At 40.7% G+C, this 24,443-nt stretch overlaps 1 protein-coding gene across 6 annotated transcripts; it reads left to right on the top strand.

The window, feature by feature from the left end:
• Nucleotides 1-6,597: 6,597 nt before the first annotated feature.
• On the top strand, nt 6,598-23,070 carry NQO2 (N-ribosyldihydronicotinamide:quinone reductase 2). 6 transcript variants are annotated; one of them, XM_042464854.1, is made up of 8 exons: nt 9,402-9,453; nt 10,576-10,806; nt 12,999-13,026; nt 13,362-13,526; nt 16,173-16,303; nt 17,493-17,609; nt 18,483-18,584; nt 22,763-23,070. In XM_042464854.1, exons 3-8 carry the CDS (start codon nt 13,020-13,022, stop codon nt 22,937-22,939), a joined length of 699 nt encoding a protein of 232 aa, XP_042320788.1. In that variant the 5' UTR covers nt 9,402-9,453; nt 10,576-10,806; nt 12,999-13,019; the 3' UTR covers nt 22,940-23,070. The 6 variants fall into 6 exon arrangements, with proteins under 6 accessions (XP_042320785.1, XP_042320784.1, XP_042320788.1 ...); XM_042464849.1 differs by having other exon boundaries at nt 17,493-17,605; XM_042464851.1 differs by lacking the exons at nt 9,402-9,453; nt 10,576-10,806 and adding an exon at nt 6,598-6,704 and having other exon boundaries at nt 17,493-17,605.
• Nucleotides 23,071-24,443: the final 1,373 nt, after the last annotated feature.

Raw genomic sequence — 24,443 nt, forward strand, 5'->3', positions numbered from 1 at the left:
GAAAACTGTGGTTTTTATTTGCCATAAAGTTGACTTCAGCTTATGGTGGTTCTTTAAATGAGGGACCTCCAAGAGCTCCAGTCATCAACTGTGCTACTCAAGTCTTGCATACTCAGAGCCATACTACTGGTGGATTGAGGTCCAAAACTCACTGCAGAAATAATCCAGTATGAGACCACTTTAACTGTCATGGCTTAATGCTAGGGCATTCTAGAAACTGTAATTTTGTGAATCATTTAGCCTTCTCTGTCAGAGAGCTCTGGTACCACAATAAACTACAGCTCCCAGAATTCCCTAGCACTGGGCCAGTGCAGTTAAAAAGGTCTCAAACTGGATGATTTCTGCAGTGTGTTTTGGACATGAGTCAATCGAAGATCCCATGCTCTGAATGTGCAAGACTTGAGTGGCATAGTACAGTGGGTCTATAGTGTCTGCTGGGATTTCTTTTCTTTTCTTTAATTATTTAGAGTTTTTATACCCCACTCATTAGGCATGAAGGCTCTCAGAGTGGTTTACAGATTGTTAATTTGCTTGTTCCAGATTTGGTTTGGTTCCAGGACTCCTTGCGGATAACAAAATCCTTGGATGCTTAAGTCCCATTATATACAATGACATATAAAATGGCCTACCATATATAAAATGGCAAGATCATGGTTTGTTTTTTGAAATGTTAAAAAATATTTTCAAGCTCTGGGTGGTTGAATCTATGGGTGCAGTATGTGTGGTTAGGGAAGGCTGGCTGTATTAATTTAATAGGTATGTATATGTACGTACACACACACACACACATGTATTCTGCATGACAGCTATATGTGTATTTACCATGCATTTCTGTCTGGAATAATACGTATGCATGTTGTGTATGGTATGAGTCAAAAAAATTTAACAATGCTGAGATGAACAGAGGATGGACAACTCATCATGTACCAGTTGTGGGCTTCTTGGAGCAAAATGTTAGCTGACCCTAATCAACAGTTGGAGTGTTCTTCTGGGAGTCTGTGTATTATTACAGCAGTACTGGCAATCCATGGTTGTATTCATTGATTGATTTTACAAGTTCAGTGTTTTCAGAAGAATGTCTTTTCTGTAGCCACTAGGTGGCACTATGCAAAATTTTATGGCTTACTCAGTTCTAGTACTGTGCTGTATTTTCCTTCAAAATGTCACAAAGCAACAGCTTTGAAATTTCCCAAAAAACAGCTAATTCTTTTGGTGTTGATGTTGCTCTCATTCTGACACCAAGTGAAAATGTGATTGACTAAAGTCTTTGGGCCCTAGTTAGTTTTACACAAACCATCACCAGTACAGAGTTTTAAACTATTTTAACAATCATAAAACTGTCTTTTTGAATCCTTAAATTGTGCAGCGTGTTTTTAGCCTTTTAAAATCTTTTTTGTTTGTTTACTCTGTTTTAAATTAGTCAAGTTATTTCTGTTGTATACCCCTCTGAGATCTTTAGAGTGAGGGCAGGATATAACTAATTTAAACAAAGCCATAAATAACAATTCTTGGTGCAAGAGTTAGGGAGAAAATTGTATTATTATTAGGACATAAATTTGTGGCACATGTTTATTATAGAGCAGATTATTCAGTTGTAAACTCTGTGCCCTGCTCATATAACTTCAGAAGAGCAGAATTTAACTTAATATATCCTATAGAGGGTAAAATATAGAATAAAAACTAATGTAGGCAGTTAAAACTGTGAGTGTGTGAGTGTCAGCCAAAAACTGGCTACAGTCATGACAATCTGGCAAGAATGCCAGATACGTTAGAATGTAAATGGATAAGTAAAACTCCTGCGCAGTTGTACTAAGGAAGTGCAGGTTCTCAAGAAGCAAAGACATCAGTAGATTTCAGACAGTAGATAAACCATTATATGTACACTAACTGTACATTAATTAGATAAGAGCTAGTAAACATCTTGATTATGAGTTAGCTGATGCAGATGTAAGGAGAGGATAAAAAGAAGCCTAGATAGAGTTATCAGAGTGCTTCAGAAATGTCTCCAATGTAGGAAGAGAAGGCAACAACATTGTATTCCAAAAATGCTTGTGGGTAACATACACATTTACCAGTTGAGTTCAGTAAGTAAATGGGACAAACCTTACAGGCATATCCACTTGTGAATTAGGAATACAGAGACCCTGAAAAAAAAGGTTAACTTCTATTAGTTGTCCCCAAATCCCCCCTTCAGATAGCTGAAATGCATAACCTTTTTAAACCATCAGAAATTACACACCGATGTACAGTGCATAGATAATTTAATTTGTGTGGCTTAAAGTCACCGGATGCTCATGAGATCAAGTGGGAAGGCTGATGGCAGCTATGATGGCTGTTTGTGACCAAAAAATGTAGTGATTTGGGAAATAATCAGCACTACATCCTGAAATGTGAGTCATGAGAAGGAAATATCCACATTCCTCCTTGAAACTGCATCCAACAGCGAAGCCACAAATCCATCACCAATTATCACCAGTGCAAGTTTGCGTGGATAATCAGAGGAGCCTTTCTGCATCATTTTTGTAATTTGTAACACAGTTCACAGATTCCAGACAAATCATCTATCAGACAGACAGACAAACAAGTAATGTACCATCCTTTGACCTAGATCCTGAAAAGATGGCTGATGGCTTTTGGTATTAAAGTAGATCTAACTGTCTAGGCTGCCTATTTTTTACAATCCCAGCTGACAAGTTCTTATGATCCTAGTTAATAAAGTTAAAAGGTAAAGGTAGTCCCTTGACATGAATGTCTAGTCATAACCAACTGTAGGGGATGGTGCTCATCTCTGTTTCTAAGCCGAAGAAACAGAGCTGTGGCCAGCATTGTCCAAGGACTGCTTTGGTGGTCATGTGGCTAGTATGACTCCACCGAATGCTATTACCTTCCCACTGAGAAGTAGTACCTAATTATCTACTTGCATTTGCTTGCTTTCAAACTGCTAGGTTGGCAGAAGCTGGGGCTAGTGACAGGAGCTCACCCCATCATGCAGCACCCGAGCCTTGAACTGCCAACTTGCCGATCTTGCAGTCAACAGTCAGCGTCTTAACTACTTGAGCCACTGCATCCCCATTAGTTAATAAAGTTACTGTCTTTTAGTTAATAAAGCTACTGTTTCAGTTTTAGATTTATCAAGCAGATTTCATCTGCATTTTATATATATATGACTGATTTTACTGATTACATATGTTGTGGTCTGTGATAAAGTAGTGAGAGCTTTGTGTGATGGTTTCAATTGACTACAATTCTAGAGACCAGGATGTGATTCCTCTCTCAGCCATTGAAACCCATTGAGTGACACACACTCTCAGTCCCAGAAAACTCCATCAGAGCGTCTCCTTCTGGTCACCATAAGACAGAAATGACTTGAAGGCACACAGCAACTAAGTGATGGGGTGGTTGTGTCACCCCATCACTAGGACTCTAGGAGCCCAGAGTTTGAATAACCACTAAGGCATGCAAACCCACTGGGTGACCTTGGGCAAGTCACATTCTCTCAGCCTTATAGAAAGGAATAGCAAACCTCTGAAATCTTGCCAACTATACTGTAGGATAGGGTTTCTGTACATTGGAGTCACCTTGAAGGTACTGTTACCAAGTTTGCATTTTTCTAAAATTTTGGTGTATGGTATTCCTCAGATCCTCAAATGGACCCTGCTTTGCAATCTGCCATTATTCCCAAAACAGTGGGTCATGTAGGCATTGCATTCAGATGAGGTCAGCCTCACAAAACCCCTGGAAAACAACACCTTGAGAAATTCCCCACAGGTAGTTTGAGAGTTGTTGATGGGACTATCATCATCTCCAACAAACAAATGCTTGTCTCAGATCTCTCACTTGATGAGTCTGTGACCAGATTGCCACATCTAGACAATCTCAAGCCTTTGTTTACGTCACCCAAGCAATCAAACACCTTTGTCCAGGCTTCAGCCAAACAATTATGCACCTTTTGCCAAGGGCTAGATTCTGCCTTTAAAATCCCCTAGATTTTCCCCCACAGTGTGCCAGTCTGGATTTCAGGGGGAAATTCTGTGCCTCTGAACTCTGTATCTCATCCCCATCACATACCAATTGGACTCTGGAAGCAAGCCTCCTCTAGAGTAAGTATCCACCCTTACTTGTGCCTCCATCTATTCAAACCTCCTCCCTAATTTCCTGAGCCCTGAATGAGTGTGTGTGTGCTTGTGTTGCTGTGTGGTTTTTCCCCTTTTAATAAAAATTAGACTTTCATAGAAGAAGCCTGTCTCTGCTTCATTTCTTAACAATTATTTGGTCCCTTGGTATACAAATTGGGAAGCGATTTCACAGGGCACTCGTAGTCTGCCCCCTCTCAATTTTGAGCTAGTTAAAAATTCCCCTAATTAGAGTTTTGACAACAGTACATAACAACAACAGCAAAGTGATAGCAAAGATATGCCCCTACCTACAGTTGCTGAACTCCCAGAATTTCTCACCATTTGCTCTGATGGACAGGACCTGTGGAACTGCTCTCCAACAGCATCTGGAGGGCCTTATGTTCTCCACCACTGCCTCAAAGTATCAGGTTGCTATGTAAGTTTGCACTGACACAGTTTTTTCTAGGGCTGGTTAAGTGGCAGGTGAAAAACCAATTGTTGCAGAAGAACTGGAGGCCTAGCTGGATCCCTCTCTCACACACTATTTAACAAATTATGATTTACACAGGAGATCACAAATCTAACACAACAGTAGGGATGATTCCAGAAGAGAAGTAGACTGAGGAGATCATCACACTAGGGCCAATTTTACAACAATCACACTATTAGAAGACAGCAGAAACATAGCGCTATAGCAAGCTATAGTTCCACACAGTCACACAATTATGCTATAACCATGAAATAAAAATAAAACAAAAATGCAGCCACATTCTGCATACAAAAGCCAATCGCATTGCTGTATCATTAGTATATCATCATTGGATGTTTTGTGCATGCGTCATTATCAGGCTACTGTGCATATCTGAAAAATATGGTTTGGTCCCAAACAGAACACAATAAAAATTCTATATTTAGCAGTATCCTGTTCAAATAAAACAGTGCCCTATACCTCAAAATAAGACAGAATTCTACTCTGAAAATGAACCTAGCAATGAGAGGAAGGGGTAGCCTTGAAAACACAGCCTTATTCTTGCTTTGCTTGCATGTCATACAAACTCAGGGAATGATGTTCTTGCAACTATGGGAAGTGTAGTTAGGAGGGCTCATATGTCCTGCAGGGTTTATTGAGGTTACAGCCTTGCATCACTTAGTAAAAATAACAGAAATTTCAGCATTGGAAGCCTCAGATAGAGTTCCACATTGGTCTGAGCAGTGTGTTTAAATGTTAAATAGAGAACACAAAAACCCCATCTATTCTGGCCATTTTATATATTATGTATCTGACAGAATTAAAATTGGGGAGTGCTCTTGTGCCTTAATGATTGTGTAAAAGAAGGAATTTCAGCAAGTGTTGCTTGCTACCTTGTTATGGGATAAGCAACACCTGGTGAAATTTCCACTTCTACTATTGCAGTACAAGAGCCAATTCTAGTTTTCAGTCTGGCAGTGCTAACATTTTAACACAATGATTTTAGAGAAAATAATGCTACTTTGAAGATGCCACAACGCTAACCATAAGTCCCTTTTGTGCAGCACTGAGTAGCATCACAAAGTACCTTCCAAAAGTAATGTTTGAAATGTTCGTAGTGAGGGCCAGTGTGGTTTGAGCATTGGGCTACAACTCTGGATTCCCCATTCAGCCATAAAACCCACCGAGTGATCTTGGGTACATCACATGCTCTCAGTCTCAGGAGAAAGCAATGGCAAATCTCCTCTGAACAAATTGTGCCAACAACACTCCATGATAGGGTCGCTGTAACTCAGAAATGATTTTACAGGAAAGCAATGGCAAACCCCCTCTGAACAAATCAAGCCAAGAAAACCCCATGATAGAGTCATGTTAAGGTTGTCGTATGTCAGCAACCATCTGAAAGCACAGTACATCATGACCAAAATATGTTCACAATATGAAGCAAACACTGTTGTCTTTATTGATCTGATGGCAGCACTTGATACAATCTTTAAATGTTTAATGGGAAAGAGGGGGGGGGGGGGGTAAATTTGTTATTTATTATTAATACAGCAGTGCAGGTTAAAGTGGATCTGACTTTAATTCTACCTTCAAAAATAGAAACAAGTGTCAGAATCAAAGAAGAATGTACACTGGCAAACATCTCATTTCAGTTTTGCCACAATAATAATAATAATAATAATAATAATAATAATAATAATAATAATAATAATAGGTTTTATTTATATACCGCCCAATCACTGGGAATCCGAGCGGTTTACAATAGAGGGGATAACAGACAGTTCCCTGCCCACAGGCTTACAATCTAAAAGACACGACACAAAAGGAGAAGGGAATGGAGATGGGGGGAGGGAATCAGGTCCAGCATTCTTCTCTCCCTCTGAGGCCTGGACCAAGGCAGATGGACCGGAGGGAGGGCTCTTCTTCTTCAGGCTAGCCCCTGATGGAACTGGGCCAGCCTACTCTCTCCCTCAGAGGCCGAACGATGACAATGATATGGTGAAGAATGGATAGGCAACTACCCAGCTCTGGGAAATGCACATGCCCCACACTAGCCACACAACCTGCCTTCAGCCCCTTAACTAGTCCTCTGCCTCATTAGTAATAAATAACCCATGGTCAGTGCTCAAGCAGGTGTTAACTCCAGGTTCAATTAGCTTCTGAACATCCAACAAAGAGGAGTGCTATCTGCCCTGTTGCCTCAGATAGCAAAATACCTTAGGCTACCCTTGCTTCTCAGATACAAGACTATTTGCTGTGGGGACTCTGGTGGAATGAGCCCTGCTTAGGAGAACAGCAAACCTATTAACCTGCACCTATGCATGCTTTAGTCAGAAGAATGGCTCATTTTGCTTTCAGAGCTTGAGTGTATATGGTTTCAAATCTCCTGTCATTCTACAATGACTCAGTAATTTTCATGGGATTTTCTTAGGCAAGGAATAGCCAGAGGTGGTTTTGCCAGTCCCTTCATCTGAAATATGGCTTATGACACCTGTTATATTTTATTCATCATCATCATCATCATCATCATCATCATCATCATCATCATCATTTATTTATATAGAGCAGTCACTGTACATGCTGCTTTACAAATAAAAGAACAAAAAACCCTGGCCTCAGGGTTAAAATCAAATTTAAAAATGATATGAAAGGAAAAAGGGGTGGTATCCAGGGAGGAGACTATGTCCAGCAGATTTATCTTCTTCTTTCCTTCCAAGGCCTTGGTATGGAGGAAGGGCCTTCCATCTGCTTCTGGGGCTGGCTCTTCTTCTCTCTCTCCAAGTCCAGGGCAGTGGCAGTTGGGATGGAGGAAGAGCCTTCCATCTGCTTCTGGGGAGAGGCATGATGGAGCTGTGCCTGCCTCTACCTCTGTCTATTTGAGGCCAGGGCAGTGGCAGTTAGGATGGAAGGAGGGCCTTTCATCTGTTTCTGGGCCTAGTCATGATGGACTCATGCCTTTCAACTTTTTCTCTGCATCTGAGGCCAGGGCAGTGGCAGTTGGGATAGAACAATGGTCCCCAAACTGTGCTCTTTAAGGGATTTTGGACTTCAGCTCCCAGAATCCCAAACTATTGGCCAAAATGGCTGAGGCTTCTAGGAGCTGAAGTCCAAAATCTCTTAAAGGGCACAGTGTGGAGACCACTGGGATAGAGGAAGAGACTTGAATCTGCTTCATGGTATCAGTTAGTGGTCCAACCAGGGATGACCCTCCTTAACTTCCCAAATCAAATGAGATCTGGTGCCTTTACTCTCCAGTAAATGTTGGACTATGGAGATCAGGGTTTGAATCCTGCCTGGCTCAGCCATGAAAACCCACTGGGTGACCTGGGCAAGTTACATTCTCTCAGGCTCAGAGGACAGTAATGGCAAACCCCCTCTGAAGAAACTTGCTAAGAAAACCCTGTGGTAGGGTGGGGTTAGGGTCACCATAAGTCAGACTCAACTTGAAGGCCAACAACAACATGTGTGAAGGCTCAGAGCCTAACTCTCCAGTGTCACCTTCCTAAGGCTGTAACACATTCAATATGTGCAACTGCACTGCACACACACACACATTACCCTGACCTTTTCAACAAGCAACCCAGAGGAGTGTGGCTGTGTGTGGGGAGGGGTGTCAAATGAGACCACTGCCCTCCAAAATAAGAATTGTGTCTCCACAAATGATGCTTTCCTTCAGTCCCCAAGTTTCTAACACTGCAGAACTGGCCACTAAAAGTTGCCCAAGCCTAGGAAAGTTTCCCTGCTCCAATTTCTTTTGATGCTTAAACCTGATTTCTAAATGCTCCACTGATATATTCTAATTTACTGCAATCCTAGAAGCTTGGGTCCTGAAGGAAAATGTCATGGGGGGGTGGGGGGGAGGCACTACCTTCATTCCCATTCTCCATAACTACACCCCTGGTGCAACTTACATTTCTTTCTCCTCCTGCACTAGACTGAACCCCAAAAGGAGCTGGGGAGACAGTCCTGTGAAACCTAAAAATGTGCCTACTGCTTTGTATGATGGTCATTGGTGAGCCTAATGCAGTGGTCCCCAAACTGTGCCCTTTAAGAGATTTTGGACTTCAGCTCCCAGAAGCCTCAGCTTGGGGACCACGCTATGGATCAGGGTGACCTCCTTTTCTAGGGCATGTCCTACATTTCAAACTTGAAATTCCAGGAGGAATGTCCCCCAAAATGGGAGGACATGACCCAAGAGAAAAACTCAGCACACTCCTGGATATATAAAACCCATGCTCCTCAGTCCTCCTTGCTCCACAAGGAGGACATTTTGAAATTCCTCCTGGAAGGAGCAGGACTGGGGAGGATGGATTTTATATTTTTAGGGGTGTGCTGAGTTTCCCCCTTGGGTCATGTCCTCCCATTTTCCGGGATGACCTACATTTTGCAGGGCCTATGTCCTCCTTAGTGGTTAGGACATCTGGCCCCACTGTCACTTAAGATGATAAACTCCTGGAAGAGAGAAGAAAAGAAGAGAGAGGCTTTCCTCCTCTTTCTGACCCAAATCTGCCCCCTTCTAAGGGGTTACGTTGAGCTCAGTGCAAGAGAGCTGGAGGGGGGCCAAGAAGCAGCACCAGCTGGTACTGTGCCAGGGATGGACTTTGGGGGAGGATCATTGGCATTAAATGGCATCAGGCCCCCATTGGTCCACAATGGATCATGGAACACCCGAGGAGGAGGAGTTGTCAGGAGCAGCCTTTCCCTGCTGGCCAGGCGTTAGGACTGGAGCCGCAGGGGGTGCTCTTGCCTTGTTGAGAGGACTCCCTGATGCTGCCTCCCTCCTTCGCCAGCATCATCATCGCTTCAGGTAACTATCTACTGGGGCTGACTTGCAAAAAGGCAGAGAAAGAGCGGGAAAGCCTGAAGGTATCACCAAGCTTTGGAAAAAGGGTGGAAAAGGCTTAGGAAAAGGGATCCGGGGTGTGTGTGGAGAGAGCGAGAGAGAAAGAGTATATATACTGTATATATATATACACACACATATACAATGTGTGTGTATATGTATATATATATACACACACACATAGAAAACACAATTTTCTTTCTAATATAGAAAGTTTCTAATATAGAAAGAAAACTAAAGAAAAAAAAAATATATATATATAAAACTGTGTGTGTATATATATATACACTATATATATATATATCTACACATAATTGTCTATATATATATAGTTTTTTTCTTTAGTTTTCTTTATATATGGCTTTCTTTACATAGTTTTCTCTCTCTCTCTGTGTGTGTGTATATATATATATATATATATATAAACACACCTATATACACACACATATATATGTTAAAATATATAATATATACTACAATATATAATAAAGTGGGTGGATAGGTGGAGAGAGAGAGAGATAGAAAGAAAAAGCTAACTATGAAAAAAGATACATACATACATATATATATATATATATATATACAAAACTAAAGAAAGAAAACTATATACGTTTATAGAAAAAGCAAACAGAGAAATATATAGAGAGAGAAAGAAAGAAAACTGTGTATGTGTACACACACACACACACACGGTTTTCTTTCTATATACAGTTGGCCCTCCATTTCCATGGGGGATCTGTTCCAGACCCCCGCAAAAATAGAAGCTAGCGCATATTCAAGCCTCATAGGCATATTATATATGTTAAAATATATAATATATTCTACAACATATAATAAAATGGGTGGGTGGGTGTAGAGAGAGGCCTCTTAGGCTTGAATAGGGCACTCCCCGTGTACATGGCTTGGGCGCGTGCGTCATTAGAAACAACGGAGGTCACCCCCCCATGCATAACTGAGGTCACAGATCTCAGATCTGTGAGTTAGGAAGGGTGACTGTATATATATTTCTCTCTCTTTGTCTTTCTTTTTTTCTACACACACACACACACACACTTATAAATATTATATTATTCTATTTTTGTATCATCATCATCATCATCATCATCATCATTATTATTATTATATTTTAAACTTTTATTTTCAAGGCAGGGTGACCAGATGTCATAACCTTAACAGGAGGACAAGGAATCGCAAAACGTAGGATGTTCTAGAAAAAAGGAGGGCATGACCGAAAGAAAACTTAAAGATACTTACTATAAATTCATGCTTCATAGTCATGCTCCAAATGGAGGACATTTGAGAATACCTCCTGAACAGAAAGATGAGGATGAAATGGAGAGCATGTCCTGCAAAAGGAGGACCTCTGGGCAACCTGAGTATGTGATGGCATAATATCGCCTAGAATGACTTGAAGGGACACAACAACAAAAAATGTCCTATAACTAGCCGGATCCTATATGCAGGTTTACTATTGGGAAATTTCATTGGATTTTTATGAAGACATGTAATAGGCCAAGGCTGAACTATGTGCATGTGATGTATGTATGTATATATTGTGCCTCTATGTGTGTGTCTTCCTTCAAGCTGCCTGTCAATTTATGGGAACCCCATTAATTTCAAGAAATACTCAGAGGTGGTTTTGCCAGTTCCTTCAGCACCTGGTATTTGTTGGCAGTTCCCACCCAAATACAAACTAAGGCAGACTCTGTACAATCTACATTTATTCAAAAATAGTTACCGTAAGTCGTCTTCTTCTGGAACATCGTCATAACTCTCCAAACCCAGAAATCCATCCTGAATTTCTTGCGACTCTGTTTCCTTTGGCCCCAATCTTTCAGCTCCCTTCTTGCCCCCTTTCATTCCACGCTGGGCCTATCACTATGCCTTATTTTTGGGATATGGCTTATACACTGGTGCCTCGGGATACGAAATGATCGGGTTACGAAATTTCCGGGATACGAAAAAGTTGGATTGGCAAAAACTGTTTCGGGTTACGAAATATTTTTCGGGTTACGAAATTCATTTCGGCGCGAAATTCAAATGCTGCAAAGTGCAGCTATAGGCTTTCCAGTGCTAACGGAAAGCCTTTTCGGGTTACGAAATTTTCGGGTTACGAAAGGAATGGCGGAACGAATTAATTTTGTAACCCGAGGCACCAGTGTATTGTGCAAATGCTTAGAAATCCTACTAGGGCTTATTGCTCTAATTGCTCTAAAGGTTCTCTCGCGCACACACAATACAAGCATGTATGTATGCATTTGTTTTTGTGTGCCTCCAAGTCATTTTTGACTTATGGTGACCCTATCATAGGATTTTCTTGGCAAGTTTCTTCAGAGGGGATTTGCCATTGTCATCTTGAGTGTGGCTTGCTCAAGGTCACCCCATGGGTTTTCATGCTCAAGCAGGGAATTGAATCATGATCATATATATATATACATACGTGTGTGTACATGTGTATATATCAGCACTTCTTCCAAGTTTGTCCTGGATCCCATTTTGTATGCCCCCAGTTTCATCTTTAGCAACCAAAGAAGGCAGAAGCCAAAACATTTTACTTATGTTATATTTTTCAATCCCATTTGTTAATTGCTTCAGTATGTCTGTGTATTTGTGTGAATGTATGTGTGTGGAAGTTTGTGTGTGTGTGCAGATATGAAAACCTGATATTTGGTGGGGTTTACTCAGCATGTGATGCAGAGATTCATGGATCAAGGGTGGAACAGGGGTGGAACCACAAGGCTTATATCTGAGTAGGCTTGTAGAGGAATGCTTTGTGGCTGTGATCCTGTGCACACTTCCCTGAGAGTAAATCCCTGGGACTGACTAGGGAACCAGTATTGGATTATATTGTTAGTATGCTAGCCTTATAGGTAGTGATAGTCGGCTAAGCATCATAAGCCCACTGAAAAGAGTGAGAGGGCTGCACAGATTCACAGCTTGAGGTTTCATGAAAGGGCAGCGTATTGTTACTTTGGGCCCAAACAGACAGGCCAAAATAAAGCTGCTTCGGGTCACTTTGGAGGTACGCTGTTTAAATGATGCATGTGTCCTAAGAGGCTGGAAGTCACGCCAAAGCCATGCTCCAGTCCTACGAACTGGAGTGCAGCTTTAGTGCAGCTTCTGGCCTCTTAAGATGCATGTGTCATTTAAACAGCATACCTCCAAATTGACGTAAAGCAGCTTTATTTTGGCCTGTCTGTTCGGCCTCTTAATTTACTTTGTTGCTCTTTTATTTGGAGATGTGGATAACATGGAGCCAGAGAAAACAGCCTGGGAAACCTTTACCCTCTGGAATTTTTGGGCCCCAAAATGCCTCACTATTAGCTAAGCTGTCAGAGGCTAGGTGGATATAAAACTGCCTATACGGCTGCACAAAATCCTGTCCCATAATGTGCAATCAGTTCTTATTACTTGGGGGCTTATGTGTTTCAGATTTTTAAAAATATGTTTTTATTCTTAAGCTGAAGAAGAAAAGTATTCATTGTGCAGGGGTGTGTTATTGTTTTTCCCCAATACTCTTGCCGAGTTCTTTTGAAGCGGAGATTAACCTGCTGTTTTGTTTTTGCAGAGACAAAGAGTTCAAGGATAAATGGCAGGTAAGTTGCCTTTTCTTTTTAAGGTTGTCAAGGCAGAGATCAAAGTCTAGCAGATTCTCAAATATCCACCCTGACTCACTGAGGGTTGCCTAGCCCACAAGGTGCTTATGAGGATAAAATGGGTGAGAGGACAACTGTGAATACTGTCTTGTACCCACTGACTGAAAGGTGATCTATGAGTAAAACTTTTCAAGAAAAAACTACACATCATCCTGCAATCCAGAATAGGTTGTTTCTCCAGATTGGTAACAGTTTCCTACAGAAAATTACACACACCCTCTCCTTTTGCCACTGCTAGCAACCACTTTTGTTCCCCATCAATTTTTTTTTTTCAGGGAAAAAAGTATTAATTGTCTATGCACACCAAGAGCCCAAATCTCTGAATGGGTCCTTAAAAGCCATTGCAGTGGAGGAACTGAGCAAGCAGGGTTCCGATGTCACTGTTTCTGATCTGTATGATATGCAGTTTGAGCCGAGAACAACAAGAACGGACATAGTAGGTGAGTAAAGACTATGCTTTGGAGATCAGACCATCAAAAGCTAGTTCTTAAAATTAGTTTGTGCCTCTTACTTTATTTCAATCTTTATAGGATAATTTGTTGCTGTTACTCATCACAACTGATGAGTAGAAATTCAGCTCTAAAAAGATAGCTCGCACACACTGCTTCACACTGTGGGCTCATTCACACAACGAACTAACCCTGTGTGGAAACCGGGTTATTTCCAGGTAATTTATATTTGCACCAAGTGCACTCAGTGCAGTTTTCTGGGAGGCTGGCAAAACCCCCACTTAGCATGGTAGTTTTGAATCCAGCACTTTTATTGTGTCTTTTAAAAAGAACCACAAATGAGAACGCACTCTCAGTTCCACTCAGAGCACTCAGGAAGGAAGGTGTTATGTGCAGAGAGGCAGAACATACGTATCCCACTGGTCTTGCCCTGCTGGCAAAATGTCATTGTTTTTTCCTCTCAGTATTTGGTTGTGGGGGTGGAGAAACTGGCTCCATAAATGCAGTAGATTCAAATTTCCCATGCTTCGGAAAATGGTCCCTTTAAAGCGCCGTCTTGCTTCTGCAGGTGAATTACTCCCTTTATCTGTACTGATGGCTGATTCTCAGAGCTCACAAACGCTAGGGAGGGAGTTCTCTTCAGAACATGATGAGATGGTGGACTTGTTTTTTAAATGAAATTTGAAGGCTTATGCGCACCATTGTATTTGCATTGCTGCTATTCTCTATCAGTATGAAAGTACCTTTAAATACTGACGTAAGTAGTATAGCAAAAATGCACATCATTTGATTGACATTTTTAAAAATCTGAGAATGATCAAACTCATTCAAAATGGAGGCTCCATTTTAAATCAATACGTGATGTGAATGTCAAAAGGATTGAATTGCCAATGAGAGATTCAATCGTTGTAAACATAGTGGGAACTTTGATTCAGTATTCCATCATTGAATCTTCCCAAATCTCGGTACGTAAACGTAAGTGTGAATGACTGTTGTGTCTTCAGTCACATATACATTGTTGATTTAACCTTTGGCTAAAGTTTGCTTGGAATGTGTATTGGCCATAGTGACCTGTAGAATAATACAGTGCTACCACATATGGGAATGACTAATGAATGTGTTATCAGTAAAGGTATCAAATGTAACCACACTCTGAATTAGGTGCTGCTTGCTTTTGCATCCTAAGATGCCTGGCAGCCTATTCCCTGTGCAATAGAATAACGCTATTTTTTACTGCAGATACCTGACTTGTCTTGCTTTTTGGCTTGGCTGGGCAAGTAGAAAACGGAAAGGGTTTCCCGACAAGACAGTGTTAAAGGAAAATAGGTTGTTGCTGTTTTTAATCATACCTTTTCCACATCTTTTTATTGCTCTTCTTATTGGGAAAAAATGCTTAGGATTAACAAAAGAACAGCATAAAATTTGAAAAATTCATCTTCAAATAATTCTTTAAAAAGTCCTATAAGAGTTACTAGAAAAGATAACTTGTTACAGAACCTCAGAAACTTATTCACCTTTATTCTGTACTTCTTAAATTACTTTTGATGTATGGTTCTTAAAGCCTTTTTATTTAAACTCACCATTTAAAAAGTAGTAACTCAAAGAATTCTCAGACATTTAAAAGGCTAGTAATTTTATGGTGGCACATATTTGCCATAACCTGATGTGGAAACTGGGTTATTTCCAGGTCATTCATATTTGCACCAAGTGCACTTGGTGCAGTTTTCTGTGGGGCTCACAAAAAACCCACTTAACTCGATACTTATGAATCCGGGGCTTTTACATTTAATTTACATTTAAACTATCCCCTTCATTTGTCCATTGGGCTGACATTAAGGGGGGGAAACATTTCATTTGAATTGTGTCCATTTCATTTGAATTGTGACCTCAAACAGCCCATGGTCTAATATATTTGGTATCCTTTTCCCCTCTGGGAAATAGTCTTAATTTCCTTCACCTCAAAACTGACACACAACTGTCCAATTTAAAAAAAACAACTAGATAATCACCATGGATGCTAAAGGAAGGAATGCTGTGACATCTTAATGACTGACAAATTTGTCATACATTTACAGACTGTAACCTCCTTTGTCATACACAAGATGTTCCAGATTTCAGGTCTACATATAGTACACATTATTTAAAGTGAGATTGTAGAGGTCAGAGGAAAATCAAATGCAGGAAAAAGGCAGACTGACAAATACATTACAGTCGGCCCTTCTTATACACTGATTTTTTATACACAGATTTAAGCATACACGGTTTGAAAATGTTCCAAAAAAGTATAAATTTACCTTGATGTTCCATTTTTTATTAGGGACACCATTTTGCTATGTCATTATACTTAATGGGACTTGAGCATACACGGATTTTGTTATACACGGGGGATCTTGGAACCAAACCCCAGCGTATAACAAGGATCCACTATTACATTATGTGATCTCTTCCAACTTTATGATTCTATGAACATTAGCCGTTCACCAGACTATTGTTGAGAACCAAACAAATAAATTAATGCATGCAATGGGATAAGAGGCCATCATCCTGATTCAAGGCTCTGTTGGTAGACTGGAACTTGCTAATTGTTATGCATGTAGTGCTTCTTGCTTGAAGACTGTCAGTTACTTTTCTTCACAGGCGATCTCTACAACCCAGAACAGTTTAATTATGGAGTTGAGGCATGGGAGGCTTGCAAAAATGGGTGCCTGTCTGAAGATCTGATTGAAGAGCAGAGGAAAGTGAAAGAAGCTGACTTGTTGATTTTTCAGGTCATTATTTTTAAAACAACCCGTGGGAGAAATTCTGTTTTCAGCCTAGATCAGGGATGGGGAGCATGCACCTTCCCAAATGCTGGACTGCAATTTTCTTGATCCCTCACCATTGGCTAAACAACAACATCTGATGGGCCACACATGCCCTACACCATGTCAGTTCAGATACATACCTGGTAGTTCAGCAGTAAACACTCAGTGGGTTGTAGACTACACAATCACAATCACTTCATTAGGCAGTCTTATCAAGGAACTTTCCATTGTCCACAAATAATAATAATAAATAATAACAATTTTTAAATTTCTATCCCGCTTTTTGCCAAGCAATCAAAGTGGCATACAGCAAGTTAAAATACAACCATATATACACAGTACCCCCCTTAAAACAAGATTAAACAGTATAAGATTAAAAATCAACTAATTCAAAAAAAAAATCATTATGGGCAAAGTCACTAGATGGGAAGTCTTGTCCGTGGCCGAGTATTTTATTCCAGGAAGGCCTTCCGGAAGAGATCCATCTTAATGGCTTTTTAAAGCTCTCTACATTGTTAATGTGACAGATCTCGTCCAGCAAGCCATTGCATAAATTGGGAGCAGTTGCAGAAATACTGAGAGAATGAGTGACATTCTCCACTTTCACTTAGGTATATAGGTGCAAAAAGTGACCTTTTTTAGTGTTCAAGAGATACCGCCACCACTGGGGAAAAAGAATGAGTTGTGACTAACTAGTAATTTATTATTTCCAAATTCTGTAGTCATTGTTGTCATGATGGCTGTTATTATAACTATTATTGGAGAAAGTATGCTTCTGTATATCAGTTGCTTGAGAACATGAGTAGAAGGGTATCTTGCTTATTGGCCACTGTGAGAAGTCATTGCTATACTGTATGGGCCTTTGGTCTGACTCAGAAGGGTTCTTACAATGCATCCAATTTCATACATAAATTTACAGTTGGCTGCTCTCAGATGAAGAAGCTTGTGGTTGTGCAGAAATTAGTCTCTGCCATCTGAAATCAACAAGAGGCTTTGCCATCCACTGTGCTGTGTGTCAAAGGAGTCCAGGAGACATGGTACTTGGCTGACAAAATGTACTTTTGATTTGTGAAATTCTCTGTTGCTATTTCTGAGAAGGAAGCTGGTGCTTCCTTAAAGCCAACAATATTCTTCCTTTCTTTTTTTTATCTAGTTTCCTTTATATTGGTTCAGCATGCCAGCAATCATGAAAGGTTGGATGGACAGAGTTTTCATCCAAGGATTTGCTCACGATTTCCCAAAGTGTTTTGATTCTGGTTTACTAAGGTATGTTTACCTGGTCTACAAGATCAGTTATACATGTGGATAATTTTGCCTGGCTCTGTCCTCTAATATTCCACATAGAGGTTGTCATTCCTGCACTCTCACCCAAGAGTGAAAAAGGCATTTTTTAGAGAATGACTGCCAGAATCCAGCAAGTAACTGTTCTAAGGGAGGGATTCTGACTGCTAAGTCCAAATTATTTCTCCCCAAGCTCCAGGTAAGCCCTACTGGAACAAGGGTGCAGTACAGACTGCTGAAAAATGGTGACCTGCCAGCGCCTGCTTTTCCTCTGGAGGGAAGCTGCAGCTGCCAATCCAGATTCTTTGAAAGCTGCAGGGTTGGTGTAATGTAAGCGCCATGCGGCACTTGCGTAACAATGGTGGCATCCATGTATACAGGGCACCACCATTATTATGCCGCCGCCACCACATATTAGGGTTGTGGGGCATGCAGTTGCTCCACCCCCGCGCAACCCTAGTATGTGGCCAGGTCGGCGCAAGTGTTAGTGGATCCAAAGCGCTTTCTTAATGCACCATCTTAATGCAAGATCATTTTTAAAGATTGGGTTTATATATGTGCCCTGGCACAGAGATCAGCTACAAAATCTGCATTTAAGCATGCCTGTAAAATCAAATTGTTAAACACAAGAGACAAGGCCTCCTAGGGGATCATTCCACTTCTGGGGAAGTCTATCTTAAGTGATTTGCATACAGCATGGAGCTCAGAAACTTTTTTGGACAATGTATACCCCATGGCTGGGCTTTTTGTGGTCTCTGCCAGCATAAAGCACCAAGAGCATTCTGATTTTAGATTGTTTTTAAGTGATGATTTTTTAAATTTAAATAGAATTACAGAAGCATTCCCCCCCTTTCCATTCCAGAATAAAAAAGCCTTGCTTTCATTTACCACTGGAGGAGATCAAGGAATGTATTCAAAAGAAGGACTCAGTGGTGATATTCGTTGGGTTCTGTGGCCCATGCAGGTAATAAGTCTACCTCCTCTGTCGTGGCTCTTGGCTGACTTTGACTGCTATGCATAGATCAGAGCTGCCCAAGATATTTTGCTGTCTCAAGGGAAAATACCCCTTTGCATGGGCCCCAGTGCTAGCCAGCATGGGAATTGCCCCTTCTTTTAACACTGACAAAGGGAGAAGGTCCTTAATGCCTGAGTTGAAGCTGTTCAGAGCAGTGAGTGGTTCTCAACATTTGGTTCTCTAGATATTTTGGACTTCAGCACCCAGAAGCACCATCCAGAATGCTCAGTGGTAATGAATTCTAAGAGCTGAACTCCAGGAAAGGAAGGATCAAAGTCTGAGAGCTGGTTTGCTGTGGTACAGCAAAGTAGGCTGTGGTCCAAAACATTGCAGAAGTAATCCAAGTTGAGACTGCTTAAACTGCCCTGGTGCAATGCTAGAGAATCCTAGGAACTGTAGTTTTGTGAAACATTTAGCTTTGTCAGAGAGCTCTGATTCCACAGTAAACTACAATTCCCAGAATTCCCTAGCACTGGGCCAGGGCAGTTAAAGCGGTCTCAAACTGGATTATTTTTGTAGTGTGTTTTGGACCTGTGTGGAACATATAACTTTATCCTCCAACATTGGAGAACAGCCATGCTGTTCAAGAGGACCTGCTGGGGTTTTCCACCGATGCTTCTACCATCTGAGATGGTGACCTCTCTCTTTCCAAAAAAAAAAGGAAAAAAAAGAATTATCTTGTCATAGATGTAGATTGTCTTAGCAGAGATTGAGCTACCCAGTAGCAATACTGTCCTGTATTACAAGGCTGTTGTGTGAAGCCAAGTCTGATTGTAACAAATGTGTAACAAACATTTACTCAGTGTCTGAAAACTATTATTTAGCAGTCATTGTTCAGCCAACATTTCAAAGGTTAGTTTAACATACCAAAGGTCAGCATCCCTTTGTGTTGGGTATGTCACCATTTACCAGCGCATGGCAGATGGACTTTCCAAAGAAGACAGAGGGGGAAAATGATTTTCCATCTTGTCACCAAGAATTGTACAGTTAGATGGTATCCAACAATACTAAATGCCCTGTTCTGCATATTGATATTTGGAAGGGAGAAACAAAACCCTTCAGAGTGTATTGGGATTTTTCAACATGCCTGCCTGGTCCTTACTTGAAGAATGCCTGCTCTAAAACCATTGTTTTAGCAATCAGCAAGGGGCTAAAACTGGGATGAAGAACCTCAGCACAATAATCTCATCTGTAGCACCTAGACTGTAGGACTCCCCTCCTAGATGGGTTCAACTGGCACTCTCTTTCTTTTCTGAGCTTCAGGCAGGCTGTGAAGACTTTTGCATTGTCTGGCTTTTGGGATGAGCTACGTTTGACTGAATAGCTTTCATCCTACACACTTTTACATGAGCAAGCTCCAGTAGGGCTTGTTCCTGAAAGGGCATGTGTAGGTTTGCATTGTTGCAAAGCAATCCTAGTTAGAGTGGACCAGCCACTATGTCAAGGACCATCGTGCCTGTTCACTCGGAGGGTAGTCCAGAGGTTCTCAACCTTTGGTCCTCCAGTTCTTTAGACTGTATCTCTTTGATAGTACGGTCAAAGGTAAGTATCCAACACCCCAAACATCTAGATAATGGGTGGACAAAGTGCAGCTTGTGAGTTGTGCATGACTCCACAGGGCCAGTTTTGTGGCCCTGAGGGACCCCCAGAAGTTTGACAGCAAGCTTCCTTCTCCATTGATGAAGAGGTACTTTTCATCATCCTGTATAGACAGATCTTCTAGAGCAGTGGTCCCCAAACTTTTTCAGTCTACTGCCCCCTTTCTTTTCAGGTGGCAATCCTAGTGTCTCCCTCCCATGTATATTTCTGTCCACATGACCATGGAAACATCTCTGACAATACTGGCTCAGCTTAGTAATAGAGTAATAGAGATGAACACTGCCCCCTACACTCAGACCTTCACTTTTTCTACTGCAAATTCAAAGCAACCATCTTGGTTGCTGCTCCCTTTGCACTCAGTCACCTTGGTAGCAGCAACCAAGCAGCTGGCTGAGCAGTGACCAGGAAGCTTCTCACCTGTGCCAGCCTTGCAGCAAAGGCCAGTGCAGTCTCTAGGTTTGGCATCACCTGGTGCTGTAACTCATGGTGTCACACATACACACACACATTAACCTCCCCCCATCCCACCCCATACAGAATCCTAAGTAATGTTTCTTGTAATAACATTACTCATCAATTGTAATTCCTATATATCACTGGCTATAATAGTAATAGTTATGACATAAACAACTAGCACAGTTAAAATTACAGTGGGCCCTTTGGGTTCCAGGACCCCCATGAACACCAAAATCCATAGCTGCTCAAATCTCATTACATACAGTGGCATAGTAAAATGGTGTCCCTTAAATAAAATGGCAAGTTACATATTTTGGGAATATTTTCAATCCATGGATTGTTGAATCAGTTGATAAAAAAAACCATGGATAGCATGGAGGGCTGACTATATACCTTTAAATTACAATATCATATGCATATGTATTTACACATACAAAGTTTCACATGGTTAAAGTTAAAAATTGGTTAAATGTGATGTTTTTAAATAAAAATTTAAAAGATTAATTTTTTAATTTTTTTAAATTAAAATTTTGACATTTGAAATTTGAATATTTTTTTTAAAAACAGACCTCTCCTTCCTCCTTCCACTGAGCCTCATCTAACTCATACCATCTCTTCAGCATTTTAAAGAAATGTCTGTCAAAATGCAGTTGTTTGAGGAGCAGTGCTGTCACCACCACCACCCTTTATGGTGTCACCTGATGTGGTCCGCACCCCACTGACAAACACCAGTGTGGACAAGAGGCTCCTTGTTTGCTGCCCCCCTGGATCCTTCCACTGCCCCCAGGAGGGGTATACCATCCAATTTGGGAATCACTGTTCTAGAGTCATGTTTATGCAAGGAGCTAGCAAGTGCCTCTTTGCATGATACCTTTGCAGTGGGTGTGCAAAGACAGTTGAATGGTTCCCTGGCTTTCCTGGCCACAGTGGTATAGCAGGACATCATACACCTATACTTACACATTTGGGAGGAAAGGAGCAGTCATAGGACTTTATCGCACAGGGAAAATTGGAGGTTTAAAAAGTGATTATCCCATGAAAATCCCGCAATTGCAATTAAGATTTTCACACGACATTGCAATTAAAGAGCCATTATCCTGGGAATAACCAGGCAGTAAACAGCAACAAATCAATCATGGGGAAATCCCATGAATGATTTGTTACTGTTTATTGCCTATTTATTTTCTGGTTATTCCTTTGATAATGACTCTTTAATTGCGATGTGTGTAAAAACCTTAATCGCGACCGTGCAATTTTCACGGGATAATCAGTGTTTAAATCCTCAATTTCCCCCCAATTTTCCTCATGTGATAAAGTCCTTAATGTCTTGGTCTTAGCACTTCTGTCTTGCTGTCTTCATTGTGTTGTTTTGTTTTCACTGGATGTTTGGCTTTAGGTAAGCTTCTAAAAAAGAGCCAGCATAGTGTAATGGTTTGAGTGTTTGACTGTGAAAAGACTATCAAGACCAGGGTTCAAATCCCCATTCCACCATGAAAACCCTCTGGGTGACCTTGGGCAAGTCAGACACTCTCAACCTCAGAGGCCATAGCAAGCCCACTCTGAATTCCCCCCCCCCAAAAAAAAACCCCTGTGATAGGTATACCTTCAGGTTGCCTTAAGTCAGAAATGACTTGAAGGTACAGAACAACAATAATAACAACAATGCTACTAAAGGGGATCTCACTAAAAACTGGGGAACAAATACTGATGAATAAATATTCAAAAGGTTTCTTATTCCGAAGATTGCTATAAGTCAAAATTAACTTGATGATATTTAACAACAGCAACAAAGCCTAAGAACTCATATAGTCTGTCCTTCATGCAGAAGCTATACCTGACGCTATTTCACAGCTATTGGGAGCACAGTTGTAATTCCTGCTTTTTTGCACTTGATAGTCCAGGTTGAATCCTTTGTATGTATTTCTTCAAACTAACCATTCTTTCTGGCTCCTATAAAAAGCTGCTACTCCCTTCAGCTCACTATTTTTTAATGCTTGTTAGTGACTTAAGCACTAAAGTCATTTGTTATGCCTTTCTGTCCCTCTTCCTCTCCCTTTTTCTTGTGAGTCCAGCATGGGATATTGCATTTCTGTGGCCTCAGTGTCCTGGCTCCTCAGATATGCTTTGCACCAGAATATGTGGCCTTGGAGGAGAGAAAGCAAATGCTGTCATCTTGGGCAAAGCGGCTGAAGACCATCTGGGAGGAGAAGCCTATAAACTGCATTCCAGAGTGGTATTACAACATCTGAGAAGAAAGATCAAATATATGTTCTTCTTCCCACCTAGTTACTTTAGGTGGGGGTAGGGGGCACTGACTTCATTATTATTCCCCTACCCCACATCCTCAGCTGTTTTTCTGTATGGAATGAATAAATTTTAAAAAGAGCCAGTGTGGTATAATGGCTTGAGCATTAAACTATGATTCTGCAGGCCAGGGTTTGAATCCTAGTTCAGCCATGTAAATCCACTGAGTGGCCTTGGGCAAGTCACACTCTTTTATCCTTAGAAACTTGCCAAGAAAACCCCATGAACACCATAGGTCAGAAATGACTTGAAGGCACACAGCAATAAACAATAAAGATCAGATGGCTTATCTCTCATATATATATATATATATATATATATATATATATATCACTCACACACAAGATTCCAATAGATTCTCTCATATATATATATATATATATATTACACACACACACACCAGTAAATTCTGTGGTCAAAGTACTGTCCTTTTGTTGACTCTTGATTTCATGGTTTCTTTGAATGAATGAATGAATGAATGAATGAATGAATGAATTTATTACAGCATACAGCCAGCATAAAGTAATAAAATGTTTAGAAAAATTACCTTACATCCAGTTAGAAACATTTATATTCCAGCATATCATACAAACATTATATTAAAACATATCATATAAATGCAGTTTCTTAGAAGTTATTGGCAGCAAACATTTTGTTCAGTTCCTTCTCCAGAGACAAGAAGTCTGTTAAAGTATCAACAATTTCTGGCACCAAACTATGGCCTGTTACAGACTGCCAAAATAAAGCTGCTTCGGGTCTCTTTGGGGGTATGCTGTTTAAATGATGCATGCATCCTAAGAATCCGGAAGCTGCACCAAAGCTGCACTCCGGTGCTTAGGAATGGAGTGTGGCTTTGGCGTGGACCCATGCATCATTTAAATAGCATACCTCCAAAGAGACTCAAAGCAGCTTTATTTTGGCAGTCTGTAACAGGCCTTTGTCATATCATAAGGAGGCATTTGCCTAGCAACACTGCAATGAGATATGTGAGTCTGACATTATTACTTAGGAAGCTTCATACTGTGCCCTGCTTTCCAAATTTCACAGTGGTTCTCCTCTCCTGCTTATTCTTACAGAATGGGATTATTATTATTATTATTATTATTATTAAGCTTTATTTATAAAGCGCTGTAAATTCACACAGCGCTGTACATACAATCTTTTTAATTGGACGGTTCCCTGCCCTCGGGCTTACAATCTAAAAAGACATGACACAAAAGGAGAAGGGAAAGATGGTGGGGAGGGGGCCTCTCTAGTAGGATAATACATATCCAGATTTTCTAGTTTTATCTTTTTTAGGAAACCTGGGAAGTTTTAAAAAAACCCTTGTGTATGGCCCAACAATATCCAGAGAGAGGGTAAAAATGACTCTAAACTCTCCAAAGTTATCCACTCTTGGTATAGCCAATGTACTTTTGTCACATGCTATAGAATGATCAGAGCACACGA

The sequence above is a fragment of the Sceloporus undulatus genome, chromosome 4, assembly GCF_019175285.1.
Source record: "Sceloporus undulatus isolate JIND9_A2432 ecotype Alabama chromosome 4, SceUnd_v1.1, whole genome shotgun sequence".
NCBI classification, from domain to species: domain Eukaryota; kingdom Metazoa; phylum Chordata; class Lepidosauria; order Squamata; family Phrynosomatidae; genus Sceloporus; species Sceloporus undulatus.

What these genes read in the sequence shown, in the direction of transcription:
- NQO2 (XM_042464854.1), top strand. An exon ending in CTGACTTGTTGATTTTTCAG is followed by an intron (nt 16,304 to 17,492) that starts GTCATTATTTTT and finishes TTTTTTATCTAG; the next exon opens with TTTCCTTTATATTGGTTCAG. An exon ending in ATTCTGGTTTACTAAGGTAT is followed by an intron (nt 17,610 to 18,482) that starts GTTTACCTGGTC and finishes TTTCCATTCCAG; the next exon opens with AATAAAAAAGCCTTGCTTTC.